The sequence below is a fragment of the Zea mays genome, chromosome 3 (genome assembly GCF_902167145.1).
Source record: "Zea mays cultivar B73 chromosome 3, Zm-B73-REFERENCE-NAM-5.0, whole genome shotgun sequence".
In the NCBI taxonomy this organism is placed as follows: domain Eukaryota; kingdom Viridiplantae; phylum Streptophyta; class Magnoliopsida; order Poales; family Poaceae; genus Zea; species Zea mays.
In genome coordinates this window covers 12512104-12537689 of record NC_050098.1, presented here as the reverse complement: position 1 = coordinate 12537689, position 25586 = coordinate 12512104, and the positions used below count along the sequence as shown (strand labels likewise).

Here is a 25586-nt window from a genome sequence, read left to right as displayed (position 1 = left end):
GCCATCCGCATTTCTCTCGCCCCTTCCACATTGCTCTCGCTAACCCCTAAACCCTAACATCGCTGGATTTGGGTCATCGCAGACGACCTTGATGGTGAACAAAAGGAGGCACAGAAGTCAGAAAGGTCCAACCCCTAAACCCTAACCATCGCTAGATTTAGTTTAATTATTCATTCGTTGTTATCAGAGATATTGTAAATTGATTTATGTAATCATTGTGCACTGATACAGTTGTGTTTGGTTCCTTACATTGTGTTATATGCAGTCACATCCATGTTTTAGTAGAGAACTTATGTTTCTAGTACTGGTAGACAAGGTTCAAGAAAGCGCGATTAGGCGTGCGATTAGGCGCGGTTAAGCGCTGAGCAGAGGGTCAACGCATCGCTTACCTACTAAGCGGGCAATTAAGCGCTGGCCCTGCTTAATCGTGCCCATTCGGCATGTTTAAGGGAGAAGAGGAGGAACACCTCCGGGGTCAATCCAGCAGGCAGCAAATCGACGGATCGACGAGAGAGAGAGAGAGCGGACGGACCTACGATGGCTGCAGGCAGCAGATTGGTGAGAGAGAGGCAGAGCGGCTTCGCGGTAGAGGTGAAGATCGCACGAGGGAGGAGAGGCTTCGGGAGAGGGAGCCGGAGAGCATACGACACAGAGGAGGATAGGCTTCGGGAGAGGGAGGCGGAGAGCACAGGGCGGCGGCGTGGGGCGTGGAAGGAGGCAGCAGAGTAATAGGTCATCACGGGAGAGGGGTTTTGCGTTGAGCCTCCTGGCAGGTGGGCCTAGTGGGCTGCAGACTCATGAAGAGAGGAGGTGGGGGTTAAGGGCTGCTGCAGGGTGGCCCAATATCATGTATTTTTTCTCTTTTTAACAAAAATGATTAAGCACGATTAATCACGCTTAAGCATTTTCACCACCATACCGCTCGCTCAGCGCTTAGTGCTTTCTTGAACCTTGCTGGTAGAAAGAGATGAGAATATCTTCACTTTTTTGTTCATCAGCTTGTGTAAATCTACATCGCCTAATCAATGTACTAGCTAGTACTTTGAACATTGTTTAAGCCTGCATAAAGATTTCCACAACCAAACAGGGGAAAAACTACAGTTATAGTGCAACCACAATTATGAACTTGCACAATCATAACCAAGCTTCATAATGACTGAATCTACACATCTTATCTATTTGCTTTTAGTCAAATCCTTCCCTGCAAACAGTAGTACCTCTTAGCTTTTAGTAAAATCCTTTACATTATCTAATACACACAGTATGCTTGTTCTTATCTATCTTGCAAGTAGTTCAACATGAGATAACTGCTTATGAGAGAAGATGGGATAAACAAGTGGAGGAGAATATAAAGAAGATGCAAGATTTGGGTCTGAACATATATACTTCTGTTCTAAATAATTCTGTCTCACCATCTGCATCAACAAAGGGGAAACATGCAGCAAACAAGATAAATAATAGTTCAGATTCGGATTCATATGTCTCTTTGTATCTCCTTGACGATGATGATCAAGGAGATACTGATGATGACACTGAATATTATGAGCAGCCAAAACCCCTGGCAATGAAGGTGCTCCTTCTATCTTCAAAGTAGTGGATGCCAAATAGTTGCATTGCATTTCAATGTTTTTAATCTGGTGTTTAATATATGCTCATGCTTTTAGATTCATCTTCTTTATTTCATACCTCTTAATTAATATATGGTCTTGCTTTTAAATGCACATGACTATTTTTTGTGGACAGTATCCTAGAAGAGGTAGAAACACAACCCTTGCTTCAAAGAAGAAGATAGACCCCAACATGGCTCCAGGCATTAGGTTCAGCAAGAGAGTGAGGGCAGGTGCACAACCAGAGGAGCAATCTTCAAAAAGGCTTCACTCTACAGAGACAGATGGCCACAATGTACAGGAACCAACAGATGGAAATGATCACATACCAAACAGCCCTACTACACCTGGACTTGCTGATCATTTCAGCAGAGCTGCAGAGGAAGCCATGGCATCTGCTGCTCATGACAGTACAGGTGATGCTGAAGGCAACAGTCGTACTACACCTGGACTTGCTGATCATTTCAGCAGAGCTGAAGAGGAAGACATGGCATCTGCTGCTCATGACAGTACAGGTGATGCTCAAGCCAATGTAGCTAGAGATGAAGAAACTGAAGGCAAGTTCTATTTTTTCAGTCAAATAAGGCATCTCTTTTGCTGATTTGCATGAAACAAAACAATTTCATTATTCAATAAAAGTGAATTATATTTTGTAGCTCCTACACAGCGAGCACCAAGGAGACCCAGGGCAGCAACCAAGGGAAAACAACTGGACAGGATGACTAAAGTTATGCAAAGGAGACTGCCCATAGATGTTGAGGAAGGCAAAAAAAGGCCACATGAACCTGTTCAAGCTGCCAAGTTTGCATCAGAGGCTGGCATCATTATTCGGGAAACCATGCCTATCATAACTCGTTGGAAAGATTACAAGGACGACCAGAAATACTACAACAGCTTTGTGTCACAGCTAAATGTAAGTGCATTACTGATTCTATGGTTCACTTGTATACTGCTTAACCTGAATTGACTAACTATGGAATTGTCATATGCATAGGGGCGCTTGTCCGTTAACACTGAGGACAAGGCAACAAAGGAAGCTTGCACCGATATGCTACGCTCTGCGGTAAAAAACCAGCGTTATCGGCTCAAGCAGAAATACTTCAATGGTGTACCTACAAATGAGATTAGCACAACTTCTCCTGTATCTTACATGACTGATGAACAGTGGAGGGCATTAGTTGCAAAGTGGTCTGATCCAAAGAACATGGTATGGGTATCTTGTCATATATTGTTCTTTCACTATACGTTTGCAAAGGATCTTCACATATTGAACCTATGATCTAATCTGACATGTTCATTCTCTTGTAGGAAATAAGTGAAAAGAACAAGCAGAACCGCAGTCAAGTCAAGTTTCATCAGGCTACGGGTTCTCGCTGCTATGTGGCACACTTACATGCATATGTAAGTAATTATTACCTTGTACTACTACCTGCACTTTTGCACTCAACTTCTATTGCATTTGATCTGAGCAAACTTCGTTGTGATTGTTTATCCACGAAACAGAAGCAGAAGAGAAACCGAGAAGAACCCAACTTAGATCAGACTGAAGAACTAGATGCGGTGGACGCCTTCAAGACCTGTCATACCAGCTCCAAACGTGGCCTGAGTGATCCGGCAAGAGAAGCACTTGTAAGTTCATTTGTTTTCTTTATTTAGTGTAATTTTTATGAGATCATATGAGGGAGGCTGGTTGTGGGTCGATGGAACGAAGGGGAGTGAGATCGATGAGTGAGATCGCCTGTCCCATCCCAGGGGAGTTCAGATCATAGTCTATTTTGTCTGCCATTTGTCTGCCATCAAATTTCTGAAATGAAAGTAAATATCATAGTCTATTTTTTGTAGGACCCGTGCACTAGAAATGTATAGGTTTTAGAGTCTTTGTTAAGCAAATCTGCTATAATTTGTAACTGTTTTCACATTATTTTTCATAGTCTATTTATAGAGTCTTTCAAATGTATAGCTTTTAATTTGCCATCAAATGTATAGCTTTTAAGCAAATCTGCTATAATTTGCCATCAAATGTATAGCTTTTAGAGTCTATCAGTCTATTTTTCATAGTCTTTGTTAATGCCTTGTAGGACCCGTGCACTAGAAATGAAAGTCACTGTTTTCACATTATTGTCAGCATCTTGCTGTTGCTCATTAGCATTAACATGTAACTGTTTCTGTCCATGATATTTCAGTCTCATATGGAGGCTTTGAGGCTGAACCTGTTGCTGAAGGTGAGATGCCAGCATCCAGTGTGCACCTTGTGTCGAAGGTGCTGTCCCAGAGCAGCTCACACCAATTCCTGAAAAGCGTCGGCATCAAAACATCGGCAACCTCCAAGGCATCATCATCAAATCATAGTGAGCTTCGGGAACAACTTGCAGCTGAAGCGACGGCTGCTGTTCAAGGTGAACTCGACCAGCTCAGGAAGAAATGTGAAGAAGCTGAGGAACAACAGGCGAGGACACAAAGGGAGTTGGAGGAGTACAAGAAGATAACAGAGAAGAACAACAAGGAGATGGAGGAGACCAATGTGCTCATCAAGAAGCTCTTGTCCTTGCATGGTAACTCTTCTTCGACATGAGGGCTGCTAGTCAGAGCTGCTGTTTTTGGCCTGTTATTTGACATGAGGGTACCCAAAAACTCTAGTTGCTCGTGGGTGTCAACTTTTGATTATATGCTGTTATGTTTGTGCAAACTCAACTGAAATGTGAAGTCAAGTGGTGATGCTGTGAACTGAGTTTAGTGTTGTCCACTTAGTTTGTATGCGCACTGGAATACTAGTTGTATTCATCTATGGAATATGGAATTGTGTGCTCATTCCTCTGTTCTAGTATATTTTGCAATTTCCAATAAAATTATTCTCTGCACATCTGTGACCAAACTGGTGGCATATAATAAAACATATGCCACGTCAGCTGCCACTGTACTAGCCACGTCAACATTGACGTCAGCGCTGACGTCAGCTGCCACGTCACTAGCCACGTCAGCGCTGGCGTCATACGCATCAGCACCTTCCAAACGGCTGTTAATGACCAAACCAGGGCTCTATCTGTGACGATACCGTACCGTCACAGAAACCAAACGGCGTTAACAACGCCGTCAGTTTGCTCGGGCAGACGACGAATTATGACGGAAAAGTGCCTTCCTCTATGACCACAACTGATCGTCATAGAATGAATTCACTTCCATGACAACGCGGCTTTCGTCACAGAATGTATACACATCGATGACGAAACTGGGTAGTCCGTCACAACACAACAAATGTGACGCGACCCCTATGACCAAATCGAACTCGTCACAAATTTGTCACAAACCTTTATCTGTGACGATATATACACATGCAGTGACGCAATACGAACGTCATCGATGATAAGATCTCTACTAGTGAGTTTTCTGGCACCCAAACTAGCCCTTAGAGGGACAAACTTAGACACAATAGAGGCGAGGCCACTTCACCACAGCCACAACCACCTATTCGAAAGAGGGACAAGTTTGAGGCGGAGCAGGTGCAGGATGGCCCCTGACTATTGGTCCATCATAGAGCTACAATGGGCCAGATTCATCGGTTTGGGCATGTTCCTATTACTCAATGTCTACCAAAGTAGAGGGACCTAAGAGCTAGAGTTATTTTCAGTAATACCATACTAGAGTCTTATAGAGCTCACTTACTCAAGAGGATAGCACTAATGGACTACAAGACCATCAACTTCTGCATCTTGATTGAGTTAGTTGGTCCAGAGATAGAGGAAAACTTGTCATATATACTAGGACTTGCTCGACTGTTTATTGGTTCTGCTCTGTACATGGATTAGTGGGTCAGATTTTTCTTTGCCACCGTCTGGATTGACATCGACCATGAGTGGTTTCAGTTTGTTTTGAGGCTCAGATTACATGTTATACTAGAGATATCCAAGAGCTATTTAGATTTCTAGTGTCGCAGACATGTATACAAAGTCTTTACTTTGGGATATCCGACCCACAAATGCCCTCACCACACTGATGTGCCTTCTACTGGAGATGTTGCACCTTTGTTTAGGCTATTTTTGGTGAAGGATCCCATCAAGCTACAACAGACTTCAAGCCAGTTTCATGGGTCCTCCATGTAGTTATGAGGAGGGCACTACTATCGAGGATGGGATACAATGGGCACTCACTAACATATAGCAATTGCTTATCGGTGCCCTCATCTCCCATATATAGTTTTATAGAGTTGACTTTATGATCTGCGAGATTAAGAACATAGTGTTGGATAGTATCAAGGCAAGCCATCAACTTATGTTTGCTCTCTCCTTGATAGTTTGTTTCCATGTTTGGTGTAATGTTATTTGTATCCATTATTTGCTTATTTGTATGTATTGCTATGAGTAGAAGTGAGGTTACGAGGAACATGGAGCCCAACTTTCAGAGAAGCATCTGATCAACATATTATCACAAGAAAAATGCAAGTTGTGTCTTTGATCATATTTTTTGACCTAATAATATTTATGATTCTTTTAATCACCATGGCACAGTTAGGTTAACTTGATGTGACCTAATAGGTTACCTAGTTTTGTTTACCCTACACCTTGCATATAAATGAATTATTGGTAGTCTTGCTATTGCTCTACCTAGTTTTGAGATTTATATTATATATGAATCATGATCATGCCTTATTACCACGGTTGTCTGTTTAATTGTCAATGAATTATTTATTGTTCATGATAAGATCATTAAGATTATTTTATTAATTGGAACATGGTGAACCACCCGAGAAAATAATGCTACCACAAGAGTGGAATGTGATACCCTTGGCCAATTAATTATAAAAACTAGTGAGAGATTACCTTACTCGAATGGGGCAAGCGGGGAGAAGTCACTGCATACTATAGGGATGTTCTCGAGTCAAACTGTCTATGATAGCCTTCTGACGGGGGATTCCTATGCTCCCTTCTTACTGAAATCATAGCGGGCTTTTTTAAGCTAGTGCAACTTTGTAAAGGCCTCGTAGTGGATCCCTAGCCATTCAACTTGGAAACGTCTAAGGGCCTTCCAAACCCTGGCAAGACGGGAAACACGTCTTGTGGGTAAAGACGTGCAACCTCTTCAAAGGATAAAATTGGTATATCAGTCATGCTTACGGTCAAGAGCGGCTTAAACCCTCACAAGAATAATTTATGGAATTAAACTTAGCATGTCATGCATTGTGGGATTTCAATATTGATCAAGTATTTAATTGGGTTGGTATTTACTTATACTTAGTAGTTGTTAATAAAAATTTGACTAACATAATTAAAAGAAATGTTCAGCCTTAACCACATTCTTTGGTAAGTCTTACACTATAATTTTCCCCACACTTGTTGAGAAATGTTCGTATGAAAGCTCACTCTTACTATAATCACACCAGATTAAGAACAGGTACCGATGGAGCAAGATCATGAAGATGAGTTTGGAGATGTCTAGGTCGTCGTCTCCCAGTTACCTATGGTTGTGGAGGATCGTTGTCGTCATATGGTGTAATATATTTTGCTATTTTTGTATATAACTTCTATTATATAATAAAGATGTGACAATGATTTATGTACCCTAAGTCATCACATGTGTGAGACTTGATCCCAGCATACATTTGAGATGCTTATGGATTTGTTCTTAAATTTGGGTGTGACAGACGTGTTAGGTTGGTTCTAGTGGTGGGCTTATATCTATCGTCACATTAGCAATCGATTGACCTATATCAATCATTGTCAACTCTTATCTACCGTAACACCCCAATGTATAGCATTTATCATGAGTCTATCTAAAAGGGAAATGTGCCCTTGGATCATTTCTATTATGTTTTGGTGATTAGATGGCCAACACATAGAGTTATGACTTTATTGAGCTAAGGCTTAAAGAGATGCAAATGCAAAAGCAAGGTATGATTCTAGCCTTAGTAAATTGTTTTTGGTACTAACATTATTCTACTAAGTGCTAGGAACCTTCTCAAAGTAAAAGAAATCGAATTGGAGAAGTTTAGCTAAGGTAAGTCAGACTTGCACTAGCCTGTGGTGCACCGGACTGTCCGGTGCCTAGGCTGGCGCCCCGGTGAACAGGCCACTCTCGGGAAAATGCTAAGGGCTCTGCGGCTATAATTCACCGGACTGTCCGGTGTGCCAGCCGCGCGTCTGGCGAACGGTCGACCGCGCGATCAGTGGGCGACACATGGCTCAGCCAACGGTCAGAAGGTCGCACCGAACAGTCCAGTGTGCCACAAGTGCCGGTGGCTACAACGGTCGGCTCGCCAGAAAAGGAAGGGAATCACGCACTGTTCACTGTCCGGTGAGCCCACGGACAGAAGGCAACCAGTGCCTTCCAAATGGAGCTCAAACGACTCTTAGCTGTCTTGGGGCCATAAAAGGGACCCCTGGGTGCATGGAGCACACAACCAAGCACTCATTGAACATCCAACAACGCCGAGACATCGAATTCACGCCTTTGCTTTCGTTGATTGAGATTGGGGCACTTGTGTTGGGTTGTAACTCCATTGTGTTGTCTTTGTGCTCCTCTCTCTCTCTCTCTCGTTTTGTGTGCGTTAGTCGCTGCAAGTTTGTCTCGTGTGTGTGGTTTCATTCCCTCTCTTACTATTGTGGTTTAATTGTAATCAATCTTGTAAGGGTGAAAGACTCCAACTTGTGGAGATTCCTCACAAAGGGAATACTTGAGAAAAGGAAGAAAGTCGTGGTACTTAAGTTTGATCTTTGGATCACTTGAGAAGGATTAAGTGCAATCCTTGACTGAAGGAGGTCACCACAACGTGGAGTAGACATTGGTCGAACCACGGGATAAAATCATCTTGTCTCTTGTGCATCTTTCTATTGTGATTGCTTTCTTCCATAGAGTTCTCACTTGCTCACTTGCTCTATTGTTCCTAAGTTCAATACATATTCTAAAGAAACAATCAAGTCAAGAGTTGTCTTCTCTCTATTCATATCACCTTAGTTTTAATCTCACTAACATTTATTATATACCAAGTTTGTGTTGTTTAGACTTGATTTTCACAGGATCACCTATTCACCCCCCTCTAGGTGCTCTCACTATCCACCATATAAAATTTAATTCTACAGACTTTTACTTGATATGAAACACTAGGCTTTATTAAAATTTAAACACATCTGATTAAATAATTAAGTTAATGAAATTACATAATTCATAACTATAATTAAAAGTTACATAACTCAAGTATAATAATATAATTAAAATTACATAACTTAAACATAAAAAGAAAGGTAAATAATTCATAAATAAAATATGATTTATAGACTAAATTTTAGAATTTTTACTTTAAATGGTTAAAAACAACTAACCGGTGTGGTACACGTGTGGGCCAATCAAAACACGTCACATCATAAAAGTTAGTAGGGTTCGACTTTAACGTGGTTGGTATCAACCAATTCGGTCGGTCGCTAGATCCATCAAACTACCGACTATCGGTCCAACTGACCTGCATTGGAACCAAGATAGGCGATACCAACCAGAGCACAGTGGTCGGTTTGTTGCTAGCATCAGCCTTAGGGGTTAGGGCGTTGGTGTGTGTTGCCTTGGTCTTTGGACTGCTGACTACGGGATGGGGTCGGGGAGATAAGGTGCAGGTGTAGGTATACCTACACCCATAAAAACAAGCTATTCATCAAGTTATCCATATTCACTCGCGAGTATGGAATCTTACGCATACCCAAACACAAGCAGATAATGTTATTCGTCAGGTAACCTATAATCGCTTGGAAAGTCTTAATTCTAACATGTTAATAAATTATAGTGTCAAACAAATACATAAAAATAAGTTCAACTTTAAATATAACAAATTATATGATTACATAAACTTGATAGTTAAACAAACAAAAGCTAGAGAAAGATTTCCTTTTAGTTAAGATGAGCTTTATTAGATAATAATAGTGGTATGATGCGGATATATTTTACCTACGGGTATGGGTAGTACTTACTCGTACTCATACCCATCTATCCAATAGGTAGAGGTTTGTGCCATTAACATGGACACGGATAAAGTATTCGAGTTTTGGATACTTCGGTTATTCCGGTTTGGTTTGAACAGAAAACTGAATTTGATAAATACATAACTCAACCAACAACTGAAAACTAAATAAATCGATAATGCTCGGTTGAGTTCTGTTTGCGGCAAGGTTTACAAAACTGGTCAAAACTGGCAGTAAACCGTCCGGTTTGTCGGAACCGTCGGTGGGCGGTACCGCTTAACCACCGGTTTTTTAAAAATCACTCTAAGTTTTTTAAAAAAGAAAAATTTTATAAAAATGAAAACCACCGGTAAACTGTCCTATTCTCGATAAACCACCATTTTTTTACCGAGAAACCGGATTTAATGCCAAGATTGATCCAGTTAGGCATTTAGTGGCGAGTTTAGCCATATTAGTCTTGTTTACTATTATATGCTATATGTGAAGATGATTTACTGTTAGATGTTATTTTTTTGCCTAGTTTAAGTGCTAGTTTAATGCCTAGACATTGTTAGTGTTTAACTGTTTATATGTAGCGTGTTTTATATTTAATTACATGTTTTATGTCAACTATGTATTGTTCTTGTAAGAGACATGTCGGATATAGTTTGAGAGCATATAGAAAAGGTTGGCATGAGTTTCTAGTGTAATTATTGTAGAAAAACGAAGAGCGAATGGGGTGGTACCCGTTTGAAGGAGCATCTCGCACATAGAAGTGCACGTATTCCATATGCATGCACATATAACTACAATTAGACTAGTGTGTTATTTTTGCTTTGTCGATAAGTATTTATTTGTCTTTCATGTTTTTCTCGCTAATGTATCACATACCTTTTGTATAAGATTATGTATACGGAATGGGCCTATATACCGATCCTTCCACGCATGCCTGAGTACTACCACTGTGACTCGAGCTGAATACGTGAATATTGTAAAACATGTTAAGCTATGTGTCGTGTGAGACCTATAAAAGAACTTGTATTTGAGTATTGCCAAGTTCGATGGTTGTTTATTACATGAGAATTGAAATTTGTGGTTGCATATGTATGTTGCATGTCATTTTGGTGAACAATTGATTAATTAATATTCATTGTGCAACGTGAATAAAGAAAAATACAAATACACCGTGTCATTTTTTTCATTTTTCTATAGTAAACATAAAAAATAAGTTATTTTAGGCGGAAAAAAACGTCAGTTTTGACTGGTTTATTAGCGGTTTTTTATCGTTAAACCGGTAAAAAGTGTTTAATTTGGATTGATCAAGTCGGTCGGTTTTATAGGTAAAATAGCCGGCTTATTTCGCCAGTGAAACGGTTCGGTGAACTCTGGTTTGCGGTGCAAGAGTGTAGCCTGACCGACATCGATGGAGCTTCTCTTATGCTCGTTCGTGGCCTCAAAGGTCGGACACGTGGCCACTTAAATACACAGAGACAGGACCGAGACTGACCCCCTCCCCCTCTGGCTGCTGCCATTCGTTCTGGATTCTGCTGCGTGCCACTCACTGTTAGGGATGACAGATGGTGGATACATAGAGGAGTTCAAGGATTTTATTTCAGCTGAAACGTTAAATACAGCTCATAATATAAACTACAGTATGTGTAAAAGTTTAAATCTGTTTGGTTAAAGAAAACTGAACTGAACACCCCCTTTATGTCTCCCCGTCAAAACAACTATAAAAACATATTTATATTTCCACCTATTTATAGAACTAACATAAGCCGAAAGCACTCCGCTCCACCCAATTAAAATAACATAAGCCGAAAATAGATTCAAGGTGCTATGAAAATTATACGACACGAAAACTTGTTTGGTTGGGCTTGGTTGACGTTCCGTTTTTCTGTAGCGCAGCCTAAAAAACACAGTAAAGGCTTCTTATTAACATATCACAAGAAACCACGGTATATGTTTTAAAATATCATCAGCACCACATATACATCAAATGAATAACGTATTCAGATTGCAATAATACTATAGTTCACTGACAGGCACACTGGGCTGTTTCCATTTCAGGTGGAGCAACCATGACCGGCAATCAGGATGAGCGGCTGTTCGGTCATCAGAGTTCTCCAGGTTTACAAAGTTGCAGACAGAAAATCGGTTCAGCTGACACTTCCCAAGTCTCCATACTATACACATACTGTTGAAATGGCACTACTGCTCAACTTATCTGCCGTTCATCAGCTTGTCGAGAACCACGTTCAGGTCCACATTCTGCCCATTTTCCGTCAGCCTCCGCACGGTTGCTCTCACCTGCTCTCTCGAGAATCCCATCGTGGCAACCTTCTCAACTACATCGTCAAGTGGCACTCTATTGCCTGAAGCACCGCTGGTGCTGGAGGAGCTTACCGGCACTGCTTGTGGTAGTATCTGAGCCGTGGGGAGCCTGCCACTGCCATAGCCGCCACTTCCCCCAGAGGATTGAGCAAAAGGTGTAGACGGCTTCATTCCAGCATTGCCGCGGTGGGAAGGAGATCCAGCGTAACCATATGAGTCAGAGAAACCACTCCCACCCTGTGGTCCATAGCCACCAGAACCGTATGATGATGGCGGCCCAGGGTTAGCCCGGCCTGCGGGAGGTTCATACATGGTAGGGTTTTGTTGTCCATAGTAAGGAGGAGCAGGTCCACTAGGCGGTTGCATATAAGGTGAAGGAGGACGTGCATTAGGTGCATAGCTCTGAGGCGGTGGGTAAGGCATAGTTTCCTCTGGTTGCTGGGGTGCAGGAGGCACATGTGGAGTTGGAGGGTTAACGTTTGAAGGCTGAGATGGCTGTGAATATTGAGGGAACTGGGATGGGGATTGGTATTGCTGAGGTGCAGGAGGGGCCTGAGGCTGTGGAACTGGCGGAGCTTGATACTGCTGGTGCATGGTTTCGGTCGGCTGAGAAGATGGAGCATAGTAAGCATCCCTTGGTAAAGCCGGAACTGAGGGAACCGGTGCAACAGAAGGCACAGATGGTACCTGTGAATGTTGTAAATGACTTGGAAACTGTGATGGTGGTTGGCTTTGAAGCGTTGGAAGTGGTGCATTTGGAGCAGGAAGGGCAGGAAGTGCAGGTGGTTGCAAAGGGGTTAAGACTTGCTGTGGCTGAATGGCTGCTTGTGGAGGAGGCACCGGCTGAGAGCCAGCATGTCCAGACCCACTATTTTCTGATGAGTGGGCATCAGTTTTGGTTGTCTGGAGCTTTGCAAGGTGGAGTTGCGCCTCGACAATTTCCTGCTTGTCTCGTAAAATCTGCACACCTGCTTGGACCTGCAAGTTATGAAGCACTCAGTTTGGTGCATTTTTCTTTTACAACAATCGTATATTCATAGGACTAGTATACAGGATAATATATCCCATGAGTGTCCTTAGCCATGCAACAATACTTAAACAAGTAAGAAGAAAAGCAATGGTAGAGAAGGTTCGCATGTTAATGAGATCTAACATGAGGAAGCAACCTAATCATCTTATTTGTGTATGACTGCATCCATGTTCTAAGCTAAGCCCCTAAAATACAAACAGATAAATATGCAGTTACATACTGAGAGAGAGAAACCAGTAAATATGATTAATTTGCATCTAGCAAGTCAACTTCAAAAAAATAACTCTAATAAGTACAGCATGAAAAATCTGTTGAACAACAAAGACCAACAGTGGGTGAGCACATCCAGGTCTATGTACTACCAAAAATGAACAAGAGACTGAGAACATCTACCAAAATAGCAAATCAAACATATATGAACTATCTTGTTTTATCCTATGTGCTGCTACAATCAATAAATGATGATATAACATTTTGTGGCAAGCCGGCAATAAACATGAAACGTTGTAAATCCTCCATTTGAATGGAAAACATTATCTATAAAATATGGTATGAATAAAAACAGTAAGTCAGTAACATGAAATAGGTCTATAAAATGTGGTCACTCAGAAGTGCATAAATGTTTGCTACTGCATTACAGAGTCTTTTCCACCACATATGGAGCAAAGACTAGCAAACTAAAGAAGGGAGAGTCACATGTAACCTACCTCTCTGAGCATGTTCTCAAGGTGCCTGAGTTTTCCATCAGTGCTACCATTATAGTTACCAATTGTTAACTTCAACTCATCAACAGAGTTTTCTAGTTGGTGTGTTCTGCCCTCCATCTGTGAAAGCCTTGAGCTTACACCTTCCAGTGCATGCAAAAGGTTATCAGAGTACTTCTTCATGGTTCGATCAATATCTGCGATAGTAACTGTAGGGAAGTTACTCCTGTCTTCCTCATGACTAACTTTCTTCAGCACATGTGGCTCCAATATACCAGCACTCTATTCAGAACAAGGAAGATTGTAAGTATATAATAAAGGAGATGCTATTGATGTGATGATGTCATCACTTTGAAGTTTTGAACCCTCAATGATGAACAGTTAAGTTGGTCTTTCAAAGAAACACAGTGCACACACATGCTTCAATTATATAAATAGATCCTCACTTTACAAGCCAACAAACCTGAAACGGATGTCTGTTTTGCACATATCAATAGATAGCTGATACTCACAAAGTTAAATCACAGTAGTAACTAATTAAGCATTATACAATGCAATCAAACTTGGCTGACAGAGGGGTGAAGAGTATAGCTAACTATGTAAATGAACTTGGCTGAAAAAAGAGTGAAGAGTATAGGTAACTTGTTAGATGGGAGAAAAGGTGAAACATATACAGCTCGGGTAGGCTCAGTTCAAATAGGGAACAGTGGGTGATGCTATCAGCTGTCCGTGTACAATATCTTATAGTGGTCTATCCACAAAAATGTGTAGTTTCTGGCAGAAACAAACTCTGAGCACAATTTGGCAGCGCTGATTTACCAGACAATCAATATAAGAACATTTGAATTCCCATATGGGTCTGTAGATTCTTTATCTAACAGGCTAGCACAGAGTCATCGACACATTAGTGTGTAGCAAAAGATAAACATTCTAGTGGCCTACTCCGGACATTAAAGTGGTCCTAGTGGCTGTGGAAACACCTGTGTCTTTGATGGGGCTACTCTGAACATCTCTAGGAGTATCCAAGACAAACAGTCTCTTGCAACCTAGGTTACCACCTATGGTTGGTGGTTTTTTGTACAGGTCTATTTTGCCCTTTTATCTTCTTAATTTAGTTATGCGCAGTACTCCTGGACATTCGAGGAAAAAAAGATAAACATTCAAACAATACTTCACAAGAGTCTTTTGGTGTGGGCTGCATGCAATAAAGCTTATCAGTTGACTATGCTCATTCAATTGAAACCAGCTACAAAAAATGGCCCGTCTTCTCTGCCCATCCATCCCATTTCGATTACGAACACATCAACATATGGGAGAAAACAGTAACTAACTGAAATTTGCAAATCTCAACAGTGATTACGAGTTAAAAGTTCTCTGACTAAACTAGTCGCATGATGAAGTGATGACCTACAAGGATAAAAAAAAAAGTTCGGAGACGCATTCGACTCAGAAAATAGGCAGAGGCGCAGAGCACTACGAGATTGGGACTCGGCAGATCTAGCGGGAGTACCACCACAGGGTGGAAGGTCATACCTTGAGGTTGTATGAGGCGGCGGCGGAGGCAGAGGCAGAGGCGGAGGGTGCCTTGGAGTCGAGCGATCCCCACGAGGCCTGAGACACGGGGGCGGCGGCGGTGGCGCCGCCGGTGCGGATCGGCTGGAAATCGTAGCTGGGTAGCATGTCGTCTGATGTGCCGTTGACGCTGCTACTGCTACGCCGGCGACGGAGACGGTCCTCGCCGTCCTCCTGGGGGATCGGGATCATCAGATCGCTGAGATCCACACCCCCACCGCCCCCCGCGCCGCCGCCGGACGGGGAGGCGGAGGCGGCGAGGCCGAGGATCTGCTTGTCCATGAACTGCGACGCGTTCATCTCCTCGCCGTGTCGGTTGGTGGAGATGTTGGTGCGGATGGAGCTGGAGATGGTGGTGAGGTGAGGAGGGGAAGGGAGCGGAAGAGTAATCCGGATGGGGACAAGCAAGCGAGGCGAGACGGGACGGGACGGCGAGTCGGTTCGCGTTGCTCCGGGCCTCCAGCTCTGCAATTCGCATATTGCTTGGGCCTAGTTTGGGCTAACACCTGGGCTCTCATTTTTACTGGTCCAGACTTTACCAGGTCGGGTTCCCCTTCTCCTGCCTCTATCCATTCTTTTCTTTTCTTGTTGTTTTGCTAGGTAATGGAGAAAAGTTCTCGCTTCTCCCTTTTTTCAGTGCAAGAAAAATAATTACAAATGATTGCCTCATATCTATGTACATTTGGGTCGGTCCGAAGCACGAAAAAAAAAACACAGCCCAGACACAGCATGACCCGAAATATTTTAGGTCGAGGTCGCGGCCCATGGGTGGGCACGAGCACGGCCCATTTAAGGCAGGCACGAAATAACTCATATAAAGACACGAAAAGGCTCATATATTTATTAAAACCACACTTCATTTCACACTTTCTTGTATTTGATAAAGAACACAAATCTAGAGATAATGCTAGCTAGATGTTTTTTGTAGCTTTGAATTAGAGTATGTGATGTAATTTTACTTTTGTTATGAACATTAGATAATAAACTGAACTTACGAATTTTGTATAGAGCTGATTATACTCGTTTTCCTTCTAATAAAATGATTTGTAAACGAGGTAGTCATTACATAGCTCTGGTAACTTTAATACAAATGTTAAGTTTGCTTTTGTTCAAATTTATTTGTCTTATCTTTTATTTGTTTTATTAAATTTGTTTTGAATTTAGGGCTCTGATGTGAATTCCGGACCCTGACGTGAATTTCGGGCAAAAAACTGAATTTCGGACCAGAAATTGAATTTCGTGCCGCCCGAAATGAGCCCGGCACGTTTAAGCAATTACGTGTCGGGCCGAGGGCTAGGTCTGTGGGCCGGCCCAGATCGACCCGAAATTCAAACAATACAGGCTTTTTCGGGCTTGGATCGGGCCGGGCTGGACGGCCCGAATGTACACTTATATATCTCACTATACTTTCACCATTTTATGGCGAAAAACAAATCATAATAAAAAGGAGTTTAACATTATTGAGCAAAATTAAGATAGAAGCTACGGAGGAGAGGGAGTAGATTGTTTGAAATATATGGTGGATATTTGAAATATATGCAAGTTATTTCAAGTTTTGTTTTCGCTAATTTTGAGACTACAATTTTGATGTGCGGTTTTGACACCTAATTTGCAGCCTTTTAAGATTTACACCCCTACACAATGACATTGTGAATTATTGACATGCAGGTTAATCTTGATAGGCTTGCGAATTGGATGTTAATTTTCAATTTTTCTCATTTGCCAGTGTTGCTACTTCGCGCTAGGAACCAGAAGTTTCAGGAATTCCTCCTGTTTTGCCATCTTATATCCGCAGAAGTTTTGATGCTAACGCATATACGGGTACTACCCTCTACACCACGTATATATATTAAGACTAGTTTGGAAAGAGAATTAGAAAAGAAATTAGTTTATTTCCACGTCAATTTCTTTCAATTCCCAAAAGAATTTGAGTTCCAAACTAATCCTAATAGTTTGTTTGGCAAGGACACGAGAGGGATTTGAGAGACTAAAATTCTTTGATGTTAATTTTAAATAGCAAAGGATTTTATCCCCTCATTTGCTCCCAAAAGAGTGTTCACGCAGAGTGCTCGAATAGGAGTAATCAGAAAACTAGAAGGAAAGCACTCATTAATTCACACAATAGAAATAATTCTTAAAAAACGAAGAGCAGACAAACAAAAGTAAACTGATAGAGCTGTAAAACTTGGTAAGCTCTAAACATTAGATTATTGCGTCCTGAGCAGGCCAGCAGGGAGCAGAGTCATCGGCCCGTCCGGCTCAGTAGACGTACTGGACGCGACACAGCTTCGACGACGACCCCGACCACGGCACGTCGACGGTGACCACGCCGTCCTTGTACGTGAACTCGGCCTCGTCGCCGTTCACCTTGCAGAGCCTGGGCGTCGCCGACGAGTACGCCACCAGCTCCCCTGCGCCCTTCACGAACACCTCTGCCGTGACGCCGCTAGCATCTTTCTTGGCCTCGAACGCCTGCACGGCGCCGGCGGTGTTGAGCATGTTGGCGAGTCCGATGGGCGCGAACTTGATGGCCCGCTCGTGCGAGATGACGCGCACGGGGGCGACGACGAAGAGCTCGTAGGTGAAGGGCTGCAGCGTGAGGTCGACGCCCTCGTCGGGGCGCAGCAGCTGCAGCGTCCTGGCCTCGACCGCGTACACGGCGAACTGGGAGACGCCCTTGACGCTGACGCCTGGTCCCGCTTTGCCGCTCTTCCATTCGACGTCGGACGGCGAGGCGCGCGCGGCCAGGGGCACGGAGAACTCCGAGAAGCACTTGTTCCGCCGCGCCTCGGGGCTCCACCCGCCGCCCTGGCAGTTGAAGGCGCCGACGACGCCGGCGAAGCGGTTCACGTTCCAGATCTTGAGCACGGTCCGGCCGTCGTGGAGCGGGTCGGCGAAGAGGCAGTCGCGCGTGGGCAGCGCGTGGCCCTCGCACCGGAGGACGGTGCCGTCGGGGAGCGCCAGGCGGCGGAGCAGCGCGAAGTCGTGCTGCCCCACCGAGTCGCTGACGTAGATGGGCCCGCCGGAGATGGCGCGGGACGCGGCGTGGAAGGCGGCGCAGGGGTGCGTGGACTGGAACATGTCCCAGTCCGGGTGGATGAAGTTGCCCATCCACAGCGAGTTGTAGGCGCAGTGCACCATGTGGCACCCCTGCAGCCAGAAGGTGCCGTTGGGGTCGCCGGAGGGGTCCGTGCACCAGAAGTCGTCGCCCACGCGGCCCAGCGCCACCGCCTCCGTGCCCAGCAGCATGAAGTCGTTGCAGTGCTCCATGCTCGCGATCACGCCGTTGCCGCCGAAGTGCCGCCGCACCGACGCCGTCAGCCCGGCGAAGTAGGCCTTGGCCAGCTCGACACGGCCGCCGTACTCCTCGCACAGCATCTCCAGCAACTGCTCCGCCAAGCACACACATGCTACCGTCGTTAATGTTTTACTGAAGAAGAACTCCGTCAAAATCACTTTTTTCTAATGAAACCCCTTATTTAAGCCCGAATAAATGACCCATTTGCAAATCTCTCCCTTGGTTTAGGTACAGTAACGTCAGGTATGAGAAAAACGATTATACTAGTAACTACTGCTGATGGCGTCCGAAACTGTCTACTGTCAATTGGATTATCACGTCGATTCGCGTACGGTTTTAACATCATGCACAATTAATCAGTAAGAAGAAACTGACTACTGTCAATAGTATCAATTCCATGGACAATTTCAAATGCAGTTTTCAATGTCATGTTGTCAGTCAGTTGGATTACCACCGACGATTTCAAATGCAGTTTTCATGTACTAAACCGGCTGCATGAAAACGAAATAACCAATCATCTCTATCACGTCCTATTCAGAAATTGTAGCCCAGGACGCGGCAGCACAAGCACCACAAGCTTAAAAAAACGCAAGCACCACACATGTTACTACAATATTTGAGAATATTATAATATTTTTCTAAAACCGTGAAAATACTTCAATCCTAAAAAAACCCTGAATAAAATACCAAGTGGCGTGAGAAAAGCCAAAACTTGGCAAAGAAAAAGGTTATAACCAAATAGTGGGTTAAAAAGATTTGGTTAATCAATGAATTTCTCCATCACATTAGTATAAACTAATTAGTAATTTGTAAAGTTAAAACAATTTGTATGGCACGCAATAATATACTAGTAAGGACATTACCAGAACTCGAATGGACAGGAGCACAGGGCCCACAAAGACAAAATGAGGCATAGATTTATCCGAATACTTTTTAAAAAAAAATTGTACTGTCAGTACTACAGGCTACAGCGTGTGTGTCCCATTCGGCCACTCGTTGGATTCTGGCCTGCCGGACAGGGCACATCCGGATTCCGGAGACCTCTCGAATGCGCCCAGTCACGTGCACTGATTAAATTAAATGGAAATCGCGCAATCTAGTTAGACTAAAAGGAAGGTTTCTTAGGATAATCTTCTGCTAATCTAGTTAGCATAAATTGACAAAAAAAATGAATAGGCAAGAGATGACTTACGTGAATGACGTCGACCTTGACGCCGTCGATGCCGGAGGCCTGGAGGTGGGAGTGCAAACCATCGTAGAGCTCGTGCGCGCGCTTGGGGTCGACGAGGCCGACACCGTTGTTGACGATCTTGTCGACGGCGAGGTCCTCCATGGTGCGCTGCAGGCCGGGGGAGAGCTTGGGCGCCACCACCTTGGCGGGCGGCAGGCCGGGCGCGCCGGGGCGGAGGCCGCCCCAGTACCCGCACAGCGCGTGCCACACGTACACCTGCTCCACGGTGGGGAACGCCGCCTTCATCTCCCGCACGAACGCGCCCATCCCGCCCTGCTTGTACTCCCTGAACTTGTGGTTCTCCTGGAACTTGATGAGGCGGCAGGGCATCTGCTCGCCGGCGGAGGTGCGGTTCATGCCCTCCTCGCCGCTGTTCGGGTCGTCCTCGTCGTGGCAGATGGACTGCCAGCCGTCGTCGATGAGCACCAGCCCCGGCGGGCAGCCGCCCTCCGCCAGGCGGCGCACGCCCTCCCACACGCCCTCCGGGTGCACCTTGAGGTAGAAGGCGTCCCACGTGCACCACCCGAACTTGTCCACGATCGGCGGCGGCGTCTTCTCCTCCATGGTCCGGAACGTGCCCAGGTGCGCACGGACCACCCTGACGGCGTCCGCGACGAGCTCGAACGGGTCGTCGCCCGCGTGCAGGTACAGCGAGCTCCGGAACGCGGCGCCGCGCACCGCCGACGACCCGCTCTCCACGCACAGGTCCACGTAGTCTTCCACCTTCCCGGCCTCGAGGCAGGCCCGGAACGAGCCCTCGATGATGGGGAGCAGCAGCACGTAGGGTCGGCCGCCGCCGCCGGGCTCGCCGGCGGAGCGGTCGAGCACCATCATCTGCGTCTCGTTCTCCACGTCCCTGCCGCTGTCCCCCACCCAGTGCGTCGTCCACCACACCTTGAAACGGAAGATGCTCATGAACCGAATGTCACGGAGCTTTCCGACGGGCACCACGTGCCGGCTCTCGGCCGCCGCCGCGTCGAAGCCGAGGAAGCTGCCGCCGCCCGCTGCGGGGACGTCCGCGGCGGGCACGAGCGTCGACGCCGGGGTGAGACGGATGTTGGCCGGCACGTCCAGCAGGACCGGGTGCCCGTCCACGGCCAGGTCCTTGCCCTTAAGGGTGAACCGCGACGGCTTGAGTCCCTCCACCGGGGCCACCTCGTCGCCGAGGAGGCCAGCAGGCGTCTTCTTGCTGAGGTTGGGAGCCATGGCGAGGGCACTGGCTGTGGCCTTGGCTTGTGGTTGTGGCGGGCCTCTGGAGAACTAGAGCCTACAGTGCTCTAGAGAATTGCGTTGGCCTAGTGTTTGGTTTGCCTGGTGCTAAAGGTTGGTGTTTTGTTTTGCGGAAACCTTGGCTGCCTCTTGGCACTCCTTTTATAGAGGTTTCGTGTGAGGAGTCCAGAGGCGACCGACCTATTGCGTGTGGCGAAGCTTCGGCCCCTAATTAATCCGTGCCTTTTTTTTATTCACGCTATTGTTTGGGAAACATTTGAAGGAATAGGTGTTTCCGTGTGCCACGTGGCCTTGCTCCATATACTCACTCCGTCAAAATGAACCGGTACCAATTCTGACTATATATATAATTATATTAATATTTGTGAAATATAATAAATGTATTACACTAAATATAGAATGTTTTTCGTAATAAATATATTTTAAATAAAAAGTATTTTGTTTATAAACTTGATTAAACTGATGATTCTTTAACATTTGGAGAAACGAGAATTATATTATTTCCCGAGGAAGCAGCATATCTTCTGGAAATGAAAATTTGTGCCATCAATAGCAGATACCATTGCCATGTGATGGCCAGAGATTTTGTTTCCGCTCCTCCTGATCCACGCCCACGGTAAATGGCAGCTAAAAATCTGATTTGAGACCTTGTTGTGTAAATTTGGCGAGATCCACATATCATGGGTATTAGCTAATGCAAGATGCCGCTCCATAACTTTGTTTTTACATTTATACATTAACTAGGTATGTGCCCGTGCTTCGCTACGTAAGTTAAAAATTAGTCCACTTATTTGGTGCTGGTTTAAGGACTGTAGCAGCTGCAAATGCTACAATATTTACTTTTTATATAACGTGACGTAGCAGCAAGAGAAACAAACACACATTTAAAATACTCTTATGCGCTCACTCCATCAGCTGGAGCCTGGAGGGAATAGGAGCTCCGTCGCCGATGATTAGGGATTTTAGCCATGGGACCGTAGCATAATTTATGAATACCCTTAGTCATTGGTAATCGATTGTTCCTTTACCTGTGTACAACCTAGAACCGTTGAAGCAAATGGCGTTTATTTACTGCTAATAATTACAAATGACCAAACGAACATAATATTGCGAGGAAAAATCTCTGTACAAAGAACAAATGCATATTGCTATCCATAATAGACCCCAAAAAATATTGGTAACAGGACAGTTGAAGATCACGCTAGTAAATTTTAGTAGTCCAGTTTTTTGTTGCTCTTACCAAAAGTTGGTCTCTATGATGTCTAGTTCTTATTCTGATTGGTGGAATCTGAAGAAGTGAAAACTCACTCCTTTTGTCTTTGGATATTTTCCCTCCAATTGTGTTTGTCTCCATTTCGATTACCATCAAAGTGGGAATGAGTACACCAGTTGTTGTCTGCATCATGATCCGGACACCTTCAGCAAAGTGGTTGTGCTGATGAAGTTACACCACATTGTTCCCCTTGAAGAAATCTACCTTCTGGTCTGAAATTCACCGCATACCAATGTACAGTAAGCAGATATAATTGGTCAACCACATGTCACTACGTCAGATCAAAAGTGATAAATGGTAGATACACATATACCTCACAGACAGGGTTGTGTGCAGGTTCAATGTACGTTAGGTAAATACCTGGCATGGAAATGGATTGGAGGCCTGGAAAAAAGCAAGATTATTATATACCTCCAGAATACGAAAGACCAATTATATTGCTCTAGAAGCACCATGAGCAATTATATATCTGAAAAAAGAATGGGGCACAATACATTATGGGATTCCAATCCATAAATGTGCACAACTTGGATTGCACCGTAGTCTCGGTTCGATTTCTCCCCATGAATTCGAACACTTTCTGTTCTTGGGCTCAAGGCGTCGGCAGCTCGCCAGATCATAGAGACTGGAGAAGCTAAGGTGGGGGGCACTTACTGACTCATGGAGACCGGAGACGAGAGCGTTGTCGCTTCTCCAGCGGAGGCTGTGCGCGCGGGGGTCAGGGGGGCATCGTCGCGTCGTGCTGGCGAGCAGGCAGAACCGGAGGAGATGGGGGAGCGTTGTGCCTTCCCACCGCTGTGATATTAGGCGGCGACGACCATCTCCGGATGGCGAGGAAGCAGCGACGAGGAGAAAGATCTCTGCTGCACCTTGTTCTTGACGGGTGGATCGACATCAGCATGTCGTGACTAAGAACGACTCAGTGACGAGGCGTGAGGCATGTAGCGGTGGGGGACTCATGGATGTGTGCCCATGCGTTTCAGTTAACCAGAAATCATTATGAAGTTCCTGGTTTGTTAGCATATTATTTTGAGTAAGGGGGAAAAAGGAAGCATGATAAACAACTACTGACCTTTTTCTTCTTACGATAAGACTTTGGCAATGAAGGATCATTCAAAACAAACTTGCTCACTCCCCAATAGATGCAAGTTCAAGAAGTACCACTATGCTCATCATTCCAGGACCCAATGTCTTGCGCAAATTTGAGAAATACTTCATTGTACGGCCAGAAAAGATAATGGCAACATTAGCCCCAAGGCCAAATAACAGGTATAATTTCTTTGCTTCATCAACTGGGGTAATCTAGAAAAAACATGAACCAGATCAAGCTGGAGCCTGAAGGTTCAACATTTGATAAGAATTTCACTCAAATGAAAATATAATGATCCAGTTTTAGACACCATAATGCCATATAGAGACATAGAGCTACTGCAAGGTACATATTTCAGTTAACCAGAAATCCAATGATAGCCCAAAAACCAGAAATCCAATTGAGGTAATGGTAGTTTTCCCTTTGTCTTGATTGATGGTGGCTATGTGTTCCTGGAGAAAAAGAAAAATAAAACTGATTTTTGTTATATACTTACTTTGTTTACTGAATATGACTTGTATAAAGAGGAGGAAGAATTATTACTTTTGTAGTTTCTTCATCAGTATCAGACTGGAGATCTTGTTGCCTGCAGATGAAAAGTAATTGTTCGTTCAACACGTTTTGATTGGATACATGGGTGTGTTTTGTAGTGAAGTGCAATTAATAATTAGTTCATCACGTTTTGATTGGATACTGACAATTAATATTTATAATGGACATTTGTAGTTGATTACAAACTTTAAATCAATAATACATCTATTTTCATGAGTTATTCGTAAAAATATTTGCCACCCACCCCTAACCAAACTAAAACCAATACTACATTTATTTTCATCAATTACTTGAGGGCATATGCAATTACAATTCCCACTAACAGTCCATATCGTAGTTGTGCACTATGGCTCAACTGTTCTGCTTCGTATCTTTCAACCTATAAGCTTATATATATTAAAAGTAGTGATACAAAGAAAGGAAAAATAGAACAACTAACCACTAACCAACAATGGTGATTCCATAGAAGGGGAAAATACAACTGGAGATAGATCATGTTCTATGGTTCAGAATAATGACCAAGGAGGCATAACAAAATATAAGTAGCATTCACAGATATTTCCTACATGCATTCTTTCATAGATCATATAACAGTCCGCTGCAAAGTTCCTTCAATGTGAGGCAGTCAAAAAGACGATGAAGTGGTTGAACAGCCTGCAAAATTACATGTATGCATTGTTAATTTCCTATAACATTGTACAATACAATCTAAATATACTGCAGTAGTATTTGCAGCGAGCAAGCAATGGTAGCCTTGAAATCTCTTGAGCAATTTGTTCAATCGACCTGCACGATCGATCGGCCATTCATGTTTCTCATACTCGTCAATTGAAATCCCCCACGCGTCTAGTCGCATGGTTCGCAACCACGTATATGTGTTGAGCAGAACAAGACCAGACGGTGGATGATGATACAGACGAATTTATTACGGAAAAAGGATGTGCACGCGTCTAGCTGCATGTTCGCAACGGTGCATCCAAGCGAAGCGGACGACAGTGATGCTGACGATCGGCAAAAACGGCGACGACACCGTCGAAGGGGATACACAGGAACATAAAGAATGGGAAATTGCACACGAAGTGAAGACGGACCTCAGGCGTTCTTAAAATGTCGCCGACGGCCGAGGAAGAACGGCGGCGGCGCCGTCGGAGAGGCTACAGAGGAAGGGAAACATTGGGGAAATCACATGGAGAGGCTACACGCAACTGCGTGGGAGTGGCAGCGGTAGATCTCGGGGGTGCTCGCGGAGCCGTCCTCCTCCTCGTTGCCATCATCAACATCGGTGCTGCCGAGCGAGGACATGGTGGTCTATGCTGCAGCGGCAGATGTCTCCGGGACGGAGGTGCTTGCCGCCCGCAAGGACCCCGAAGGCGTGCCAGGGGAGCGGGAGACGGCGGCGCCGAGGACGGGGGACGGAGTGGCGGTGCGGAGGACGGAGGCAGGGTCAGGACCGGGCGCGGATCGGCCGCGAGATTAGCGGATGGGGGTGGGGAAGGGCGAGGGCGGAGCGTGGATCCCGTGGCGCCGGGATGGGGCGGTCGCGGATCTCGCGAGGGGGAGGGTTACGGTGCCGCTGCTTCGGATCAGCGGCGATCTCAGGCGGGATTTGCGCGAGCGCAGAGGGTCGCTCGCGGACACTGACGGGGGCGGGGGCACGTATTGCGGACTTGCGGGAGCAGGCGGGGGCACGGTGGACGCCCTCGTTATGCTCTTAAGGAATAGTAAAGATTAGTTTGAGATATACTAGGT

At 44.7% G+C, this 25586-nt stretch overlaps 2 protein-coding genes, 1 long non-coding RNA gene and 1 pseudogene across 4 annotated transcripts; 1 reads left to right on the top strand and 3 right to left on the bottom strand.

Moving 5' to 3' along the window:
- Nucleotides 1-2722: 2722 nt before the first annotated feature.
- LOC103649698 (uncharacterized) lies at nt 2723-3138 on the top strand. Its single transcript, XR_563661.1, has 3 exons — nt 2723-2814; nt 2916-3008; nt 3111-3138. It is a non-coding gene; the product is annotated as an uncharacterized lncRNA (long non-coding RNA).
- An 8296-nt stretch (nt 3139-11434) lies between these two features.
- Nucleotides 11435-15537, bottom strand: LOC100272723 (uncharacterized). Its single transcript, NM_001147176.1, has 3 exons — nt 15125-15537; nt 13595-13873; nt 11435-12835 (listed from the first exon to the last, which is right to left on the bottom strand). Exons 1-3 carry the CDS (start codon nt 15461-15463, stop codon nt 11747-11749), a joined length of 1707 nt encoding a protein of 568 aa, NP_001140648.1. The 5' UTR covers nt 15464-15537; the 3' UTR covers nt 11435-11746.
- Nucleotides 15538-17276: 1739 nt separating this feature from the next.
- LOC100281190 (uncharacterized) lies at nt 17277-21036 on the bottom strand. Its single transcript, NM_001367876.1, has 2 exons — nt 19654-21036; nt 17277-18550 (listed from the first exon to the last, which is right to left on the bottom strand). Exons 1-2 carry the CDS (start codon nt 20896-20898, stop codon nt 17423-17425), a joined length of 2373 nt encoding a protein of 790 aa, NP_001354805.1. The 5' UTR covers nt 20899-21036; the 3' UTR covers nt 17277-17422.
- A 974-nt stretch (nt 21037-22010) lies between these two features.
- On the bottom strand, nt 22011-25227 carry LOC100278291 (ADP,ATP carrier protein pseudogene; annotated as a pseudogene). The gene is made up of 7 exons (NR_157141.1): nt 24929-25227; nt 24404-24491; nt 23829-23871; nt 23268-23737; nt 22850-23203; nt 22509-22579; nt 22011-22407 (listed from the first exon to the last, which is right to left on the bottom strand). The product of NR_157141.1 is annotated as an ADP,ATP carrier protein pseudogene (transcript).
- Nucleotides 25228-25586: the final 359 nt, after the last annotated feature.

Coding starts and splice junctions, on each gene's coding strand:
- LOC100272723 (NM_001147176.1), bottom strand. CDS start 15,463: ATGAACGCGTCGCAGTTCATGGACAAGCAGATCCTCGGCCTCGCCGCC. Junction 13,874..15,124: donor CCGCCTCATACAACCTCAAG/GTATGACCTTCC, acceptor TGTTCTGAATAG/AGTGCTGGTATATTGGAGCC. Junction 12,836..13,594: donor TTGAGAACATGCTCAGAGAG/GTAGGTTACATG, acceptor CATAACTTGCAG/GTCCAAGCAGGTGTGCAGAT.
- LOC100281190 (NM_001367876.1), bottom strand. CDS start 20,898: ATGGCTCCCAACCTCAGCAAGAAGACGCCTGCTGGCCTCCTCGGCGAC. Junction 18,551..19,653: donor TCAAGGTCGACGTCATTCAC/GTAAGTCATCTC, acceptor TTGGCGGAGCAG/TTGCTGGAGATGCTGTGCGA.